Consider the following 20943-nt stretch of genomic DNA (forward strand, 5'->3'; position numbering starts at 1 on the left):
AAAGCATACAGAAGCTAGGAATTTATGGTGATGTGCAGCTTTTGCTCTTTTGTGGGGCTTTGGCTTTGTATTTTTTGATATCTTGCTTCAGATGTAATTTCACTTGAGATTGGTTATTTTTTTTTTTAATAATTTCATTGTGTTTTTTTTTTTTTTTTGTTTTTGTGGCGATGCTTTGGCAGTGTGAATTTTTTTGGATATTGAGTGTGATTTGTCTGCTCTGCTAGTTTGATTTGGACCTGTTTCGTTTTTATTTTTGTTATCTTTTTGTGTTATGCTTCAGCTTGGAGGATCTCTTATCCTTCTTGTATATACTTCCTTCTTAATGTTGATTCTTTTCTATCCAAAAGAAAATAAAAATGAAAATGAGGGTATCAACCAAAATTTGGACAGCATAATTTTGCAAAACCTATTGCAGAATTTTCTAACTTCAAAATTTCAGTTATGGACAATTGTCTGTTACCTGATAAAAGAGACATAATCTATTATACAAACAAGAAAGCCATAAATTGTTAGAAAACAATTGTTGCAACCATTCCAAGCTGCTATAGTAAAGCCTTGCATTTGACAATGATATTGTTGTACTAAATGCTTAGCTGGCTGGCTGCTAGATGTTTTGGGAGACCACTTAGTAGTGACGAGCATTTGTGGGAGTATTCCAACTCTGTGATTGAGGGGCTTTCACTTGGAAAGGGCATTTTAGGATTAAAGATGAGGAAAATATTGGCTCTTGACTCATGTTGCTATTTTCTTGTTCCTTTTGGAAAAGAGAAGGTACAATTGAGCTTTTGAAGGGGGTGGAGCTTTCTATTCAACTTTTAGATAGGTGGCCTAGTCTCTGTTTGGGTAAGGAGTTGTAGCTTCAAGTGTATAGACAATGTAATTTTGTCAACAGCCTCCTTTCTCTTTAACATTTGGTGTTGCTTCACTTTTATATAGTTCTCCGTGATCTCTGCAAGCTTTCTAGTGAATATAGACTTTAACTCATAAAAGTCGATATTACTGTATTTAATATTTGTTAGAATAGACGATTCATTACCTGGCTTCTTTATGGTGTGTTGTGTTCGGGTTGTTTTAAGTGAGTCAGTTTTTCAGATATTCAGCTAGACTGGAGGAATCTTTTGCTCTGAATTTTATGTTTATTTTATTTTTTGAGTTTTTGTTTTATTAGTTTGTTTTTTCTGTTTTTTTCCCAGAATTTGATGGGAGAAGTCCTTTTCTCCTTTTTGTAAATTCTCCTCTTATCAATGAAATCTCTTCCTTTTCTATTAAAAAAAAAATATTCGTTAAACAAGACTTGCAATGCACATCTGAAATAATCTGAATGGTTAATGGAAAATAGAGCTTAGGGTTAGAGAAGGTGAAGGAGAAGATAGGAGAAAAAGCTTTGGGGGGGGGGGGGGGGGTTGTTGTCGGCCAGATCTGTGAGTCGCATGTTTGCTCTCCCAGCTAGATCAATTTATATTAATAGTAAAAAGCAGACTGCATGCACCAACTAAATGCTGAATAGCCTACTCCTCTCTAACACTCCCCTTCAGGCTAGAGGTTATGGTTACAACTTACAACAATTAGACAAGGTGGGGTTTAAATAAAGCCTGCGTCACAATATTTCTTTACTTATGACCAGATTTCACAATTGGAGTATTGACAAGTCACATCCTTCTTTACAACGCCCCTCACGAAATGATAACTTCAATGTGCATTGTCCTCTTATGAAACATTGGATTACTAGCAATATAAATGGCAGTCTGATTGTCATAAAACATATGAGAGACTTCAACTACACCAGAAGGTATGTGCCATAGCCTTTAGCTTAGTATTGTGCTGCAACACTGAATCTTGCTACAATAGTTTGTTTGTTGTTATGCAAACAGGATCACCACCCACAAATGTGCCATATTAAGTAGTGGACCTTCTATCTTCAATAGACACAGCCAATCTGCATTAGAGTATCCCACAGTATCATAGCTACTTTTACACTTACTTGCCAAACCTCTGCTAGGAGAGCTCTTGAGATACCAAAGAATCCTACAGTGTTCTCGTTTATTTGCTTGGGATTTTCTATAACCTACTCACCACCGCCATAACAAAGGATATGCCAGGTCCAGTGACAGCCAAATAGATCAGCTTGCTGACTGACTACCTATGTTGACAATGTCTTCAAAATTTGGACCAACTCCCAACACAACTTCAGGTTGGGATCCTTGGGAGTTTCAACTAGTTTAGTTTCCAACGTACTAGTCTCATTTCGCAAGTTGAAGGTGTGTTTTCATTTTTCATTAATACTGAATTAACATTTTCATACACCGTAAAAAGGATGAAAGTAGCACTGCATCTTATGTTCAGCTTGATTTCCTTCATATTGATAATTCTAATGCTCTTTCCATGGGTGTTGGGGGGATATGAAAAGCTAGATGTTTCTTTGGGAGATATGGTTCCTCTAAAACTAGTAATAGTATTCTTACCCTTCCCACTTAATCTATTCATGTTTCTAATATTGTATGCCAAAGGGAGGTTTCTTGTAGAGGAGAGGGCTATGGATTTAGCTACAAGGAAGGTGAGAGAGACTTTAAAGACTCACATAAACTCTTAGAAGATTTAGGCTTAAAACTAATTGATCCCTTAGGTAAGGAGGTGAGGTTGGGTTTGAGCCCTAGGACCTATGATAGAAAGAAAAAGGAAGTTCAGAAAGAATTAAGAAATTTGGTTTCTTCAATTAACTATGGGGGTGGCAAGGGCTTGGGAAGGGTGGTAAGTGTGTCGAGATATGAAGATTATTAGTTGGAATGTGAGAGGTTTGGGGGGGGGGGGGGTTTAGGAAGAGGAGTCTAATCAAGAATTTTTTGTCCAAGTACTCCGTGGATATTGTCATGACTTAGGAAACAAAAATGGAGATGATTGATCGAGGGATTATTGGGAGGATTTGGGGTGGTTAGCGTAGGGAATGGGATTTCTTACCATCTTGAGGTTGTTTAGGACAATGTTCTTATCATGTGCGTCTCTCAGTCTATTTCTAAAGTGGACAATTGCTTTTGCACCTACAACTTTTATCCATTGAAGGAATAGAGTTGAACAGCTCCTTACTTAGACTGAATGGAAAGAGAGGGAAACTTTGAACAACACTGACACAGGGAACTCCTCTTCAGGAATTGCTTTGGTACGGGAATCAGGACGTAAGGAAGGGACCAACAACTATTAGTGGGCTTCTTTTTCCTTTTTGTTCTTGTTGAAATGAAAAAGGAAGGGTCAATGGTGGGTTTCCTCGGTGTATGCTCCTCCTTGACCAACTCTTAGGAGTGTTTTTTGGATGAGCTTTATTATGTCTTTTGGTTTTAGGTGGGTAGTGGGTGGTGATTTTAATGTGGTAAAGTTTTTGAGGGAGACGAAAAGGGAGGGGCAGATTTACTGCTACTATGCAACAATTTGACCTGTTTATTGTGGAGTGTGGCTTGAGAGATCTTCATTTACCTTTACTTGGTTTGTCGCGGGGAGGGGGCTAGGGTGGTGTCTAGTAGACTGGGTAGATTCTTGTTTTGTAGTGATTGGGAGGACGAGTTCTCTAACCTCTCCCAAACTATTCTTTCGAGACCTACTTCTGATCATTTCCCTATTTGAGCAATGCTACCTTTAACTAGAGAATCTGTGGTTGGATCATGCTTCTTTTAAGCCAGTAGTGAGATGGTCTTGGGAAGAGAATATAGGGAGGGACTGGGAAGGTTTTAGGTTTACAAGGAAGTTGAAATGTCTGAAGGAGAAGCTGAAAACTTGGAATAAGGAGGTGTTTGGTGATGCTAGAGTTATAAAATCTAGCATCCTAGGTGAGTTGGAATCTATGGACAGAAAGGAAGAGGAGACTAATCTCTCGAAGAGTGAGGAGGCAAGAAGAATCTCTCTAAAGAATGAACTGGTAGAGGTGATTTTTAAGGAATCGAGGAGCTGGGTCAGAGAAGGTGATTGAAATACTAGCTTCTTCCTTAGGCTTGCTAATGGGAAGATGAGGAAAAATATGTTTTGGGAGTTGGAGGTGGGGGGAGGGAGAGTTATTAATGATCCTAGTAGGATTGCTTTCGAGATCTATGAATTTTTTGAAAATCTTTATTCTAAGGAGGTGGCTTTGTTCAAATGCTGTGGATAGATAGACCTTTTGACGAGGAGGAGGTGAAGGGGGTTAGTTTTCAAGATGGAGAGGGATAAGGCTCCAGGTCTAGATGGTTTTAATTTGGCTTTCTTTCAAGACTTCTAGGATATTATTAAGGATTGGCTTGCATAAAGTTTTTGTTATATTTTATGGGAACATGATCCTGAGCAAGAGCATTAATTCCACTTTTATTATCCTTGTGCCCAAGAAATTTAGATCCATTAGGGTAGAGGACTTCAAAACTATTAGCCTAGTTTCTAGTGTTTATAAGATTATCACCTAAGTTCTAGCTAATAGGTTGAGTGCGATGCTTGATAGGACAATTTCTGTAGCTCAGAGTGTTTTTGCGGGGTTAGACAAATAGTTGATGCTTTTGGTGGCTAATGAGGTTGTGGAGCATATGCATAGGAGGACTAAGAGGGGTTCCATTTTTAAATTGGATTTTGGGAAGGCCTATGGTAGAATCTATTGGAGTTTTTTGGATAAGATTTTGGTGAGAAAGGGTTTTGGTGAGCGTTGGCTCAGGTGGTTAGGGGGTTGTTGGTCTAATGTGTGGTTTGAGGTAGTAGTTAATGGAGAACCTAAGCCTTGGTTTAGGCTTCAAGTGGTGTTAGACAAGGTGATCCACTTTATCCCCCTCTGTTTGTTCTAGTAATTGGTGTGTTGAGTAGAATGGTGGATAGAGCTGTAGATAGGGAGTTGGTGAAGGGGTTGGAAGTGGGGAAAGATTTAGTGGTGGTCTCTCATCTTTAGTTTGCGGATGATACTATTTTTATTTTTAGAGGATCATAACCCTTTTTTCAGCTGTATTCTGGATATCTTCAAAGTCTTTGAGAGGGTATCAGAACTTAAGATAAATATGGGGAAAAATGGTTTATCAAATATTAATGTTCCCATTGAACAAGTAAGGGAGCGGTCTTCTATTTTGGGGTGTCGTCTTTTAAAGTGGCCTTTGACTTATTTAGGGGTCCATTCGGGGGGCAATCCTAGATATGCGGAGTTGAGTCCGGTAGTGGAGAGTGGTCAAGAGGCTCGATGGTTGGAAGGGAGCACTTTTTTCCTTTCGGTCTAGAGTCACCCTTATCCAGGTCTGGAGTCGTCTTGAGTCGGGGATTTTAGGGATTATTTATTAAGGTGGGATGGTGTTTGTACATCTAAATCGGACAGAGGGTTGATTCTTGGAAAATTGGTGTTCTCAGATTTATCCCTTAGTGTACTCCTTACATTAAATATGTGGTGGGGGTGGGTTCTCGGATTCGCTTTTGGAAAGATCCATAGTTCGGGAATGATATTTTAGCCAATCTTTTCCTTGCCTCGTTTGTTTGAGCTCAAGGCAGAATAGTATGATATCCTTCTTTGTAGTTGACTTGGTCTGGTTTTTTGGAGCTTTCATTTAAAAAAATCTCTTGATGATAGAGAGCTGTATGAATTTTCCTCCTTGTTGTCTTTATTGAACAATTGTCATCTTTCTTCAGTTAGGGATACTTGGTTTTGGGCTTTGAATCATGCGGGGGTGTATTCTTGTAAACCATTTTGTGAGTTTTTGACCCATTCCAATTCTTGTTTTACCTTATTTTCATTGATTTGGAAGGCCAAAGCATCCCAAAAATTGAGGCTTTCATTTGGTTGCTTATGCTTAATATAAAATCAATACTGACAACCTGTTGCAGGTCAGGAGACTGTTGAAGGCCTTATCTCCTGATGTCTGTGTGCTTTGTTATTTGAATTCTGAAACAGCACCTCCTATGTTTTTACACTGCTTGGAGAATTTCGAATAAATTATTTGGTGTGATGGGAAAATCTTGGGTTTGCCTGGTGTCAGTCGAGGAATTGTTGTCTATTTCTTTTCAGAGGTTTGAAAGAAGGAACAAGAGGGCTGCACTTTGTAAATACAGCATTTTTGCAGTGTTGTGGGGATCATGTTTGGAGCGTAATGCATTGATTTTTTCCAGGGGAAAATTGAATTGGCAGCTGGTTTGGGAGAAGGTTCTTTACTTGGCCTCTTTATGGTGTGTTGGCTTTGGTTGCTTTAAGGGAGTTAGTTTTTCGGAGGTCCAACGAGAATGAAGGAATCTTTTGCTCTGATTTTGGCTTTCACCAGTGTTTTTGTTTTATTAGTTTATTTTTTTTTTGGGTTATTCCAGAAATTTGAAGTTAGACATCTTTTTCTCCTTTGTGTAAGTTCTTCTCTTATCAATGAGATCTCTTGTTTTGTAATCATAAAAAAAAAGGGAAATAGACATGACAAAAGAATGCATAGTAACAAGAACATGAAGAACTGAAAATATAATTAGCCATAGAATGAGCAGCTAAGGACTACAGAATGCAAGTCTTGGTACCATTTCATTGAGCAATGAGATCCTCAAGGTGGGATGGATCTTTAGGGCCTAAAGTCAAGATGGCAGAGGGTGGCAGGGCAAGGCATGGTGATGGTGATGCCTGCACCTGGTTTCCAATGTTCTTAGACCTTCTATTGTTTCTAAGTTCCAGTAACTAGTACAATCAAAAGAGGAGTGGAAGTGTTATTTAGAGGATAAGGGTAGGAACACTGAGGATCAACACGAGGAGGGACCGTAAATTGCTACGGACTCTATTAATGGGTATTTTGGTCATTAGTATATTACTATGTCCCAGTATTATGTTAATCAGTGAGAGTTAGTTAGAATATTATGGTCATTGATATGTACTTGACATATTACAAATAAAGGGAGAGAGACATATCGTTGTGATTAGGTCTTCCGCTTTACCTAATATCTTGATAGAGTATCAAAGCAAGATTCAACCTAAACCTTGCTGCTAAACCAAACTCTAAGTCTGATCATCCTATGCAAAGCTGCCATTATAGGAGGATCAACCGCACCTCTATAGCCTAGAAACCAGTCCAGGGATTGCCAGAAAACTCAGCAGTTGCAGGAAAACAACCTGGCTGTCATTGTCCTTCTCAGAACCATCAGAATCCTTCCACGTTTCAAAGACAACAACCACATAGATAGTCAGAGAACTCTCTGTTCTATGGGTCTGTGAAATACTATCAGCAGAGGGCTGAGGAGTCCCCATGCACAGCAGCTCTGATCTGGCGTGCTGGTGCGCATTCTGGTTTTGCTGCAATTTTCTTCCAGAATGCTTTGATTTCTTGCATAGAATATCGAGTAGTTAGTTTGGTTTTTTGTTCAAAGATCCAACCTTTTTTGATTGTCCACTCATGGCAATTCGTTAGTTATTCATTATTATTAAAGGTCATCAGTGAGTCTCTTAGAGCAGGTTAGTGTTTGTATGTTGGTTTTATTTGGGTTTTGGTGACTTGTTCATGGTTGTTTCAATGGTTCACCTTGTTTGTGGTTGTTCTGGTTATTCTGGTCATTCACCTTGTTTGTCATTGGTCTAGTTTGTGAGTGTTGGGATGGAGTCCATAAATCCTAGAAGTATATTTCCTTCATCTACCACAGATAATAACTGAAAAGTTGGATAGAAGAATTATGTTTAATGGTCTGGCTGTTAAGGTCTGTTTGACATGATTAGGTAAATCCGAACACTTGTTCCAATCTAGGCCCTCTAATGAGAAAAATAAAGAAGTGTGGATTCAAGATGTTGCATTGATTGTTCCCTCTTGTGGAACTTGATGGAACTCCTTGCATTTGGATGTATGAAAGGATATTTTTGGGATTATGTCAAGCTCTTGTATTGAAATGATCACTCTGTCCTTGGAATACTTTCAGTTACTATAGGGAGATAGGAGCGTTACAGAGTACTTTGCAGAGATGAAGTGGTTACTATAGGGAGATAGGAGCGTTACAAAGTACTTTGCAGAGATGAAGTGTATCCATGAGGAGCTTAACATCGTGCAATCCATTACTCTAGTTTTTGCCAGATGCAGCAGAAAAGGTAGTATATGACAGTTCTTTAGGTTCTAGTGGGTTTGAAACCTTTATGACGGTTCAGTCCTAGGTACTTGCTGGTGCAGAGTTGCCACTCTTTGCTGATGTTTATTATACTTCGTGCTTCCTCTGGCGCATATTCCCCTACCCTTGCATATAGTGTTTGAACCCCTGGTTATGAGAGGACTGCTTTCATTACATAGGGTGATTTTGGTTTTCAACCAAGGAATCGATGAAGTACTCGAGGTGGTTTAAAGTGGCGTGGTGGAAGGAATGGATAAGGTATATGCCCTTCTCGTAGGTGCACTCATTGTGGATGAAGAGGTTACTATTGAGAAATGTTGGGATCTTCGTGGTTAGTTGCGTCCCATCACCAATGTAGCACTATAGATTCCACACTCTCGAGCTTGCATTGTATCAATGTCAAAGGAAGAGTATTCCAAATTCTAGGTATATAAAGCATGCTAGCATATTATCTGGGAAAAAAAAAATAAAAATAAAAATCAAGCGACCTAGCAAGCTTCCCTTCCTATTGCTTCTATTGCTCTGAAAGGTGACCCTTTGCTTGTCATCCGATACTTCTTGTCCAAGTCCTTGGATTATAGATTCAATTGTTGTTGATCATATACAAGTTTACCTTATTTCTTCTTTACTCTTCAATATTCAAAAATCTTATCTTATGTTACCCTTGTTGATGTGTCCACCTCTGTTAAGGGTAGAGAGATTGTAAATCCCACTTCCTTTTTTTCTCATCCTTTAATTTTGTATATTCCCAAGTTCCCTTTCAATCTTATTTCAATTAGCTAGATTACCATATCCATGAATTGTTCATGACATTCTTTCCTTGATTGTGTGATCATATGGGATTCGAAAATGAGGAAGATGATCGGTGGAGGATGTGAAGCTGGTGGACTTCACCACTTTGAGTCACTATCTCCTTCTATTGCTTGCATTGCTGCTGTCACACCTCTCCAAATCCTTTATAGCCTAGGTCATTCTTTGTTGGAAAAGTTAAAACAACTAGTTCCTTCTTTGAGTCCTATGGTCTAGTCTTGAGCGTGTAAATCTTGTCGGTTGGGAAAGCATTTATTGTGTTCCTTTTGCTTTCTGAGTCAATATACGGGCAGAAGCCCCTTTTGTGTTAGTCCATTCTAATATTTGAGGTCCTAGTTGGGGTGTGTCCAAGTTTGGGTTTTGATACTTTGTAACTTTTGTTGATGATTATTCGATGATGAATTGGCTCTATTTAATAAAAGGTTGTTTTGAGTTATATCTTTGTGCCTTTTGTTTTGAAATAAATCTCAATTTGGTTTGCTTGTGTGGAAACTTAGGACTAATAATGCTAAAGAGTACTTTAGTATACCTAATTCACTACTTTTATGCCTCAGTTTGGTATTGTTCATTAACAATCATGTATCCACACTCCGCACAAAATGGGGTTGCAAAGAGGAAATTAGTCATCCATCACTTGTACCTTACTTTATCAAATGCATGTTCCTAAAGTGTTTTCGAGTGAGGTTGTACTCACTACGTGCTATTTTATCACTAGGATGTCATATCGCCATCCTTTGTTCTTGGTGGTAATAGTCTATTCTCCTCCCGAATGTGCCTTATTCTTTTTACCTCATCGTATATTTGAGTGTGTATCCTTTGTTCATTAGTTGACCCCCATGATGGATATGTTAGGTCGCTCTTCTTCTTCTTCTTCAGAGAAGCTTTGGTGGGAACAATTTTGGTTTTGTGCAATGGAAATTTAGGAAAAAATCGGTTAAAAACTAAAAAAGTCAGAATTGAACTGCCCAATGTTCGATTCTCCAAGGGATAATAAGTTTGGTTCAGTTTGGTTTGATTTGGTTTAGTTTTCGGTTTGGCCCAAAACCGAACCGTTATTAACCGATTACAGCCCTAAATGGGAAAATTTAGAAAAATTGAAAAGAGGAAGGAAGCGGAAGAGAGGAGTAAGGTGATACTTGCGGGAAACTCACGTTCACTTCAATTCAAATTCAACATTAGCTGTCTATGACAAGGCTTTCACACACTTTTTATAAGAAAACTTCTAGGACATGAAATTGGACATATACCCCGAACATACATGAAACAAACCCCTAAATTACACAAATATTACAAAAAACCTCAAATACGCATAATAATATGCTAATTAATACTATACATGTAATAAACTACTAACTAAACCCAACAATCATCGATCCAATTCTTCTCAAGTATTCTCCAACAAGGATCTGCCCAAGGTCTTGCGTCTTGTCCTACATCAATTCTCCCCCAGTAAGAAAAAAAGTCAGCTTCAAATTTTGAAATGCTAGAGGATTAGAAGTAAGATCCAAACTTGGACTCTTTGAAAGTCATTGCTTGAGTGGTACAAGAAACCGCGATCCTTTGGCAGCATCATAGACTTGAATTGAGAGTTGGTAGCGATGAATTCATCAAGGATGACAAACTCTACAATGTGGAATGTTTGAGAGACTTTGGATGTCTTCTAACATATTTATTTCCTTGCTTGTAGTTTAGTAATTGTGGCTGATTCTTTGTCTTGGTTGATTGGTAGAGCGGACTTCAAAATGATTTTCCTCCCATTATAGTGGGAGATATGTTCTCATGTCCTTGAGTCACAATCAAATTGTCCAACCAAGGAGAACGAAGGAGTACATGGCTTGTCTTCATAGAGATGATATCACACCAAACATTATCTAAGTAAGCAACCATTCGAATAGGTACCAAACATCTTTCATAAATGTGTAAGGTAGTGTTAATCAATCCAAGACATCTCATGAGGCTCTAGGTGATGTTCTGGATGATGTTGAATAAGAGTGACTCCATTTGTTGAAACCAAATTCATAGGGCATTGTGCACCAATGATGAATTTGCAAACATTTCCTCCACACTTGAGAAAGGTGTGGAAAAGATTGAAATTGTGCCCAAGCTATGATAAATGGCTTTCCTTTTTCCAATAATTTGTCTCCATATTTTTGGATATAAACATATACCCACTGCAACTTTGTGTCACCAAAAGTCTTTTAACACAATTTGGCCACAATTCTCGTTCTATACATGTAAAATCGTAAGTTTGACTCTCTGTTTTCAGAACTATCTTCAATTCACCTTAGATATTGAGTGTCGTGCTGATTAAACAAATTCACCTTGAAAATTCATAAAATGCAACGATAGAACTTGGCTTTTACTGCTGGCAGCAATAATTTCTCACTTCTTGTAGGAAATTATCAAACTTGAAAAATATCAAGTCTGGGACCAAAATATCAAGCTGCAAAACAAAATCTCAAGATAAAACACCAATTTTGTAGTGGCTGGAACCAATTTCTCGTGATTCTGGAAGTAGGAGAAAAGTCTAGAAGAATATCACTCATGATCGCCCGTGTGTGGGGTGCATGCATTGCTGGCAAGGGTCCTCTGGCGGTTTTTTTCCAGGCGAAGGTAGTCAGGGGTTGAGGAATACAGTGGTGGCGGCAGTCTGTCAAAATGACTCTGGCAAGGCTTGATTTTGAAGGGGTCGGTGGCTGGGTAGCCTAGTGGTGGCTCATGGGGCCACACACGTGGTTAGATGGTGATGAAAATTCCAGGGGGAATCTATTGAGGGGTTCTGATTTTAATGGGATGGGTAGTGTTGCACAATGGTGTTTGGAAAGTGTTGTTCAAACAAATGGGGACATGGATGGAATTTTAGGAAAAATTTTAGAACTTTTTTCTCTTTTTGTTTTTTGGTAGAATTGAAAATTCATATCAGAGAAGAAGAAATTAGAGGAGTGAGGGAGAAGCATAGAAGGAAGAAGAGATTAAGAGAAGGGAGGAGAAGAAATTAAGAGGAGTAGAAATTCAGAGAACTGAGAGAAGAAGAAGAAGAAAGATTAAAATAGAAGAAAAGGGGTTGCAGCAGTGTAGGACAGAGACTAGAAAGAGAATAGAACATAGAAGAGGAAAGAGGAAACAGTGCCGCTGGGCAGCAGAGGAATAGGGAAAGAACAGAGGAACCAGAGAAAGATGAGAAGAGAAGAAGAGAAGAGGAAGAAGAAGAGAAGAGGAGAAGAGCGAGGAAAATGGGGTATTGAAGTGGAAGAACCGAGATTGATATTGGGCTTTGATACCAAATGATGCAGGGGCAGCATCAAGGATCTGCAGCCATGGGAGAATTTAGAAGAAATTGAAGAGAGAAAGGGGAAGGGAGGAGATACAAGGGGGGTACTCATGTTCACCACAATTCAAATTCAAAACTAACTGTCTACATGGTTTTCACACACTGTTTATAAGAATGCCTCTTAAGACATGAATTTACACATATACCCCTAATATACATGAAACTACAACAAAATGCTACATTACAAATTATATTACAAACAACCCCCAAATACACAAATCATATGCTAATTAATACTAACACATAATATACTACTAACTAAACCAAACAATCATCGATCCAATTCTTAAGTATTCTCCAACAAGGATCTTCCTAAAGCCTTACTTCTTGTCCTACATCACTCAGTCATCCACCAGTGTCTCCATGTAGTTTGTGTTCTTCTTGTTGCCTCGATTGCCCTAATTTGCAGGTGTACTCATGATTGCGGCTCAAGGGAAGAGAGTTTCCTCCAACTTCTATTGCTACACTTTTGATTTCCTTGTTTGATGATCCCATTTCCCATGATGTTGATCTTCCCATCTGAAGAGGTAAGTGCACATGCACACATCATCCAATCTCCAACTTTCTTTGCTATGACTCCTTGTCACCCTCCTATTATTGTTTTGTTACTAGCCTATCTTCTGTTGGTCTTCCTAAATATGTTATGAAGCCTTAGCCTACTTTGGATGGAGGAATGCATTGGTTGAAGAGATAAATACATTACAGGAATGCTAAATTTGTGGTTGGTTGTCACCGGGTTATACTTTGAAAGTCAAACTTGATGGTTTTGTGGCTTGTTTGAAGGTACGCCTTGTTGCTAAGGGATATAAATAGGTCTACAATTTGAATTATTCATACGTGTTCTCCTTGGCTGCCAAACTTGCCTCTATACGCCTGTTCATCTCCTTTGCTACCACTTGTCGCTGGCCTTTGCACCAATTGGATGTGAAGAATGCCTTCCTATAGTGATCTTTGGGAAGAGGTCTATATGGAGCAACCACCTGGGTTGATGTGTTGGCTCAAAAAATCATTATATGGTTTGAAACAGTCTCCTAGAGCATGGTTTGGTCAATTCAAAGTTGTAGTACTTGAGTTTAGCCTTTGACTGTGTGCAGTATATCACTATGTTTTACCATCATACTCCAAGTAGAATTTTTCTTGTTGTGTTTGTAGATGATATTGCCATAATTGGTGATGATAGTCAAGTTATCTAGGGCCCAAAACATTTTCTACAGTCTGAGTTTCAGACCAAAGAATTGAGACTATTGAAGTACTTCTTGGGTGTAGAAGTATCCAGATAACATATGGGAACTGTAGTCACAGAGGAGGTGCATTCTTGATCTTTAGGATGAGACTAGACTGTTGGGATCTAAACTTGTTGATAAAGCCATGGAACAAGAAGTTACTGCCATATATGTGTGATTTGTTGCCTAACCTAAAACGATACCAAAGACTTACTGCAACGTTTAATTATCTAAAAAAGTCGCTCAATAAAAAATATATTTCACAACAATTGTTACGAGTTAGTTTTTAGACTCCAGGAATAAACCTCTAGGATACAACAATTCACATTTTGATAAATGTCAAAGGTGCACCTTGGAGAGGTCCCTTATATTTAGATTAGGGTCACTTTTATATTTAGGGATGAACAAATGCAAATTGGGCATCTTCTGGAAAAGAATCCACAACCAGATAATGTATCTTTCTTGGGGGAGTAATTTGGTTTCCTAGAAGTGTAATAAACAAGCTGTGGTAGCCATGTCAAGTGCTGAGTTATATAATATTACCATGACTCACACTGTATGTGAACTTGTTTGGTTGAAGAACATGTTGGAAGAAATTGGGCTTTCCACATTATTGGTCTATTGAGTTGATGTGTGATATTCAAGATGCTCTTGAGATTGCCTCCAACTCATTATTCCATGAGTGGACAAAGTAAATTGAAGTTGATTGCCACTTTGTTAAGGAAGAACTTGTATAGAAGCTCATTAAAACCTCTTATGTGAAGTCTAGTTTGCATCTTGCTGATTTGTTCTCTAAAGCTTAAGGGGTGCTCATGTCAAATTCATTTGTAACAAGCTAGGAGCATATGATATCTATGCTCCAACTTGAGGGGGGAATGTTGATGAGTATTTTGGTCATTATTATTAGTATGTGCTAGTGTTATGTTTATAAGTGAGAGTCAATAAGGGTATTATGGTCATTGATATGTACATGACATATGTTATAAATAGATGGAGAGACCTATCATTGTGATTAGGTCTTGTATTTTATATAATATCTTAACAAACTCAAAATAGTCATCTACAAAGGACCCAACACTAAAGAAATAAGATGTCCCTTGTTTCTATAATTTTGGGGATCATATCTTTTTGAGTTCTTGAGCATGCAACAAGTCACATTTAATGGCAAGGAGAGACATCTTTTCATGGCCAGTGACCAGAGAGAGAGAGAGAGAGAGAGAGAGAGAGAGAGAGAGAGAGATGTTAGGTAAATTTTCAATTACTCCATTATCCAAGAACACAAAATACTAATGATTTGTTAGATTGTTAAAAATATGATTTAATAATCAAGCATTGGTGCTGTTTGCTTTTTGATGACCATGTTTTTTAAGTTCTTTTGCATTTCAACCGTCTTTTCTAGATTTTAACATCAAATTTTTATTTTGAAGGTTGGAGTCTCCCAGTATTAAACTTCTAGGAATCATCTTAATTATCTCAGTTGGCATTTTATTAACAGGTACAGAGCTTGTCCTTGCCAATTGGTTAATTTCTGTTCATTTGTTTCTATCTAAATTTATTGTAATTTCTAGTAAGTATATTTTAAGTGAAATTTACGTAGGGAAGGTACTTTGGCAAAAGAAGGTAAGGTTGCATTAATCAAATTACTAGTGTTCTAGCACGCTCTGTATCTTTATTAGCATTTAGCACTGTTTGCAATTTCATTTTCTTTTTATACCCTATGTTAGTTTTCTTTGTATGTGTATGCAATACATATATTGGTTTAATGTTAATTTTCTTGATATTATTAACAACAATAATATTTTATAACTCAAATGTATAACAATCTCATTATCAATATGATAAGACTCGTTATCCCTAACCTCATGCATGGTGATGATCAAACTTCTTGTGATCGTAGACAAAAACCCCTTAAATCCTATTCTCTACAAAAGGAATGTGGACCTCTTTTAGAGTCATAGAAATATAGGAAAGACCGCATTATCTGTAGTCTCCTAGAAACCAATGAACTTGCATGGTTTCTCTAGTCTTGGAATGATTTCTTGGACTCCGACAAAGCCCCACAATGCATAGGGAGGAACAAGAAAGGGGACAAAATCCTAATGCTATAGCTCAAGAGGAATGCCTTTAGCAGATTCATATTTCTTATAAAGGTTAACTTGGGAGAATCGTTTGCCTCCTAGAGGGCTACAACTAGAAAGGATGGCTCAAACACTTTGTAGGTACTAAAGAGCTTAATTGTAGTATTTTTTTGGATGCCAACAAGAAGCCATCGAAAACTAGCCCCTTTTGTAGGTTTAGTTTAAATCACCTTCAATTGTGCGACCTTTCAATTTGATCCTAAGCATGTTCCAACCAAGATGATTAACTCATGCCCTCACTACGACTACTCCATAAACATCACTATATAAGAAGTGAGAAGGCTAACAGTATGAATAGGGGATTTTTGGACAAGCATTTGGAGAATATGAGTGGTGACAGATGCTCATTTGCACACCTTATGGAATGGGAATCGGATTATGCAGCTAGGGGCCTTCACCTCCAATGATTTGATTTTTAATGTCTGGGCCAAACTCCTATAGGCCCAAAATTTTTAATAGCTTTGTAGATCTTTGGGGTGGACCTTGACATGGGCTCATATTCTTAGGGAACTTTTGAGAGTTTTTTTTGGACCTTTTGCATCCATTAGGAGTCCAATCTCTCTTAATGCCTTGCAAGACTAAGCCAAATGGGCCTCTCATACACTTTTGCTCCTTTAACCTCTCCATAGGCCTCTCTCTCATCACTTTCCTCGAGGCCTCTATCACATTGATGTCTTGATTGTAGAAAAAAAAACCCAAAAAAAAAAAAGTTTTTTGGAGTGATGTCATGTGTCACAGTCCCACATCGGATGTGTATTAGGGAGATCTTGGCTTATAAGGATGGTTTGGGCTCCAATTATGTGGGGGACCTTTTATAGGACAAATTTATGAGGCCAGTGTGTCAAAGTGGACAATACCTCACCAGAGTTGGGCCCAAGACCGTTACGTTTGGTATCAGAGCTACCTTGGGGGTACTATCATGTAGGTAAATCCTACACAGAAGTGTTACCTGCTCTAACGAGGACGTCAGAGATTGGATGGGAGAGTCTGTCACGGTCCCCACATCTGATTTGTACTAGGGAGATCTTGGGCTTATAAGGATGGTTTGGGCTCCAATTATGTGAGGCGTTTTTTATAAATTTGTGAGGCTAGTGGGCCAAATCGGACAATACCTCACCGAAGCTGGGCCCAAGACCGTGACACCATGCTTATTGATTTCTCTCTCATTATAAAATGCCATCTTCTGTCCTTGGTGGTAAAATCTCACATTCAGTTATCTTCATTAAGGCTTCTTCGTTCTAATTGCCTCCTCATATATTCAACTGTCTCTCCTTTGTCCATTAGTTAAGTCTAGGAATGGATAAGTTGGATCCTTGTGCTATCAAATATATATTTTTGAGCTATTCTTGTCCTCAAAGGAGATATTAATTTTACATCCCTACTTCACATTAATTATTTTTCTCTATTGTGTTACCTTTTTTGAGTCTACGCCATACTATTTTGAGGCCTTAAGTATTGTTGATCTTGATGAGTCCCTTCTTTTGCCTAGTGTTCCAAATCCTAACCTACTCTCTTTGCCTAGTCCTCCTACAACTTTATCCAATTTGAGTCCTTGTTGCTTGGACTGTTCCAATTTGCATGTGTACATTCATCGACCCAAAGGAGGAGAGCGTCCTCCAACTTCCGCTTCTACACCTCTTGTTCCTTTGTCAAATGGTCTTTTTTCTAGATGTTGATCCTCCTATTGCTGTTTGAAAATGTAAGCGCACTTGTATCGAACATCCAATCTCTAATTTTGTTTGTAATGATTTCTTGTCACCCTCATATTGCTGTTTTGCATTTACAAAGATTAAAAATGGAAAAGGTATAGGATTGGAAGGCATTCCAATTGAAATTTGGAACTGCATAGGTGATAATGAAATTATATGGTTAACTAATTGATTTAATACGATTATAAAAAATACAAAAATACCACACGAACGGAGGAAAAAGGGTAATAACAAGACCTATATACAAAAATAAAGGAGACGTTCATAATTTTAAGAACTATTGTGGAATTTAACTTATGAGTCATACAATGAAATTGTGGGTAAGGGTAACTAAACAAAGATTATGGTTAGAAACGACAGTCCAGAAAATCAATTTGGTTTTATGCCTAAGAGATTGACTATGAAAGCTATCTATCTTTTATGAAGATTAATGGAAAAGTTTTGGAAAAACAAAAGTGACTTGCATATGAATTTTATTGACTTAGAGCAAGCCTATGATAGGGTATGCAAGGAAGTTATATTGTGGGTTTTAGGTAAAAAAGGAGTGTGTAGGAAGTCATTATGGATATGTATGGTAGTGCAACAAGTAGCATTAGAACTTAAGGTGGAGAGTCCAGAGAATTTCCAATCACAATAGGTGTACATTGAGGATCTTGTTTGTGCCCTTATCATTTTTGCACTAGAGATAGATGAAATTACTAGGAGTATCCAAAATGAGGTTCCATGGTTTATGTTGTTTGTAGATGATATATCTTGATTGATGAAACTAATGATGGAGTAAAGTCTAAGTTAAACTTACGAAGAGAAGTTTTAGAATCTAGAGGTTTTAGGATAAACAAAAATTAGACAGAATTTTGGTAGGAGGAATGTTGGAGAAAATATTAACTTAATGGTCAATAAATTAATAGCACTTGTAGATTTCGATACCTTGGATCTATTAAGCAAGCTGAAGGAGAAATTGAATAAGATGTAATGTGTATATATATATATATATATATATATATATATATATATATATATATATATATATATATAGTTAAAGTTGGTTGGGTAAAAAGGAGAAGTGCTTTGTATGTGTTGTGTCATTGTAGAATACCTTTAAAATTAAAAGGAAAGCTTTATAAGATGACTATACGAACAACTAATGTTATATGGATCAAAATAATGGGCAACTGAGATACAACATTTCCAAAAAGTAAAGATTGCTAAAATGAGAATGCTAAGGTGGATGAGTGGTATAACATTAAAAGATAAATTAGGAATAAACTTGGTTACGGTAAGTTACCGAGTCACACCTGTAGAAGATAAGATAGGGAGGGGCTCATATGGTTTGGGCATTTGTGACGTAGGCCAAAAAGTGCACAAGTGAGGAGGAATGAGCTAGTTACTGTTGGTGGCAAAAGGGATAGGGGTAGACCTTGTTAATGGTTATTTTAGTCATTTTAGTATTATTAGTGTGTTGGTGTTATGTTAATAAGCATGGTTCGAAATCGCGGTCGCGGGTAACATCGCGTAACAGTCGCCAGTGTCGTGGGAGATGCGGGTGTTAGATAACAGGAAGCGGGCGTAACGGTTGTGAATTTTTTTCACGCATGCACAACCATGCCAAAATTGAAAAATAAGTATGAAATCCATTAATGCATGATTTTTAATGAATTTTGATGGCTTTTATTCAACTTACAAATGCTTTTTAATAGTAATATACTTTTTATATTAATTTTAGTGCACTGTTTACAAAAAAGGCATATTTTTTTATAGTTTGCATTACTTTAATGGGTAAAAAATGTGGAAATGTAATTAAAATGAATAATCAATTAATTAAAGACATAAATTTACTAAAAATGAGTCAATACTTAATATACACATACATGAATTTGAAAAATGATTGATATCAAATATCAATAGTTGAATACATGAATACAATTTTACAAATTTATAACATAGCCCATGTCACCACCAAAATGAATGACGTGGAGGGTCTTCATAATTTGCATCTCTATCTTGAGATTGGGATTAAGAATTATCTCTCCACCCTTGTGGAAATACATAGCTGAAGAAACCCATGTTTACGTCATTTTGTTGTTGCTTCTGAAAATGTACTAGTGGTGAAGAAGATTCAATTGATATAGGAGGTGCATAATCTCCTCCTTGACCATATCTTGAATAATATCCATAAGTTGGGGCTGGAGTTGGCTCTGGATAGTGTGTAGAAGAAGACTCACTAGATCCTGAGATTCCTGATCCACTAGGATAAAAACGTGAGTCACAAGATGCATAATGTGGATATGCTGGATGAGATCCATATGATTGTGATGATGAACTATCTAAACCAAAGTCGCCAAAACTACGAACCATTCCATATGAATCTTCAGCAGAATCACTAGGGTTACCACTAGCACTCTTTCTCCTGGGTTGTGAAGATTGGTTCCCTGGAGGAATACCCAAGTCATTATTTTCAGGTCTATCATGTAGTCCATAACGATTAGAAGGATATATATCCCTTACAAATGATGTCCCTGTGTCATATCCATAATCATAATCTACACCGTTGCCACCACCACCACCGTTACCACCCCCCCAACCCCAGCTCCAGCACCACTATCACCACCATCATCATTTGGTGGGCTCAAACCAAGATTGTCATCACTTTGTGTATGTTCAGCGCTTGAACTTGAATCATCATGCACGTTTATTGGTGGTTGATCACCTCCTTCTGCAGTACCACCAACTTCTTTATTTAACCAATTTGAGTTGTCATGATCGTCAAGTAGTGGTATCTTTCTCTACTCTAACCATTGACTCAAAGGATATCTTCTTCGAAAATGTAGTCCAAATTGATAAGATTGAAACCATCTTCAATTTTCTGTTGGCTTCTTCTCATTGTACGTCTTAACTTTAACCTCATTCTGTAATGTACGAAAACAAGTTTTTGTAGTATCATGTACTTTAACCTATTTCTTGTTTTCGTATGGATGAGGCTAAAGGTGCTCCAATTATGCTCACATTTCGAAGTTGATGTGGTCTGGCTAAGTACTCTGATTGCTATTCTTTGGAGCTCATGAGCACACAAACTATAATGAATCCACCATTTGGCAGCATGAATAATTAAAGAGAGTTTTATGTCAGTATAGTGTATTTTTCAAAAGTCAAATTTGAACATAAAGAGAGAAAATAGAGCCATGCATCCATTATTTTGCTATATTTACCAGGATTTGTTTGTTTCATTGCTCTTTGAGCCAACGGGGTTCCAAATGTCTCCTGCTTATTTTGATATAACAACAACTAAAAAAGGATGATTGTAAAATACAATTAATTAATTAGATGTATTAATAATTATTCTAGAAAGTATTATAAAATACTAAAACAATTCATTATTCAATTTAATGGAACCAATACTTACTTGATTAATAGCCCGAATTTGAATATCTATATCGGGTACCATCTTGGTTATCACTTTTTTAACCCCATCCATGACTTCTCTAGCAACTTCAGGAGAGGATGGGGCACCATAAAGAAATTGTGGGTTCAAAAAATATCGTAAAATTAAATTTAGAAACAAATTAATCAATAGTTTTTTAATGCAACTATGCATAATTTAAAAATTAAAATAATAAGAAATTGTATTTGATTTACACGTACCAGCCGCGTTCAAATCTTGGTGCAATTGAAAACTCTACCGGTTGTCAATAATTTTC

At 37.4% G+C, this 20943-nt stretch overlaps 1 protein-coding gene across 4 annotated transcripts in view; it reads left to right on the forward strand.

The window, feature by feature from the left end:
- The window catches only part of LOC131149427 (probable sugar phosphate/phosphate translocator At1g06470), a 106013-nt gene that overhangs the window by 22314 nt on the left and 62756 nt on the right, over positions 1–20943 (forward strand). For all 4 annotated transcript variants that reach the window (XR_009135218.1, XM_058099856.1, XM_058099858.1 and 1 more), the window contains exon 5: positions 14829–14896. Coding sequence is in view for 3 of the 4 variants with exons in the window: in XM_058099856.1 (XP_057955839.1) it covers positions 14829–14896 (68 nt within the window). In the remaining variant the exon portion in view is untranslated. The remainder of the gene's footprint in view (positions 1–14828; positions 14897–20943) is intronic.

The sequence above is a fragment of the Malania oleifera genome, chromosome 2, assembly GCF_029873635.1.
Source record: "Malania oleifera isolate guangnan ecotype guangnan chromosome 2, ASM2987363v1, whole genome shotgun sequence".
NCBI classification, from domain to species: domain Eukaryota; kingdom Viridiplantae; phylum Streptophyta; class Magnoliopsida; order Santalales; family Ximeniaceae; genus Malania; species Malania oleifera.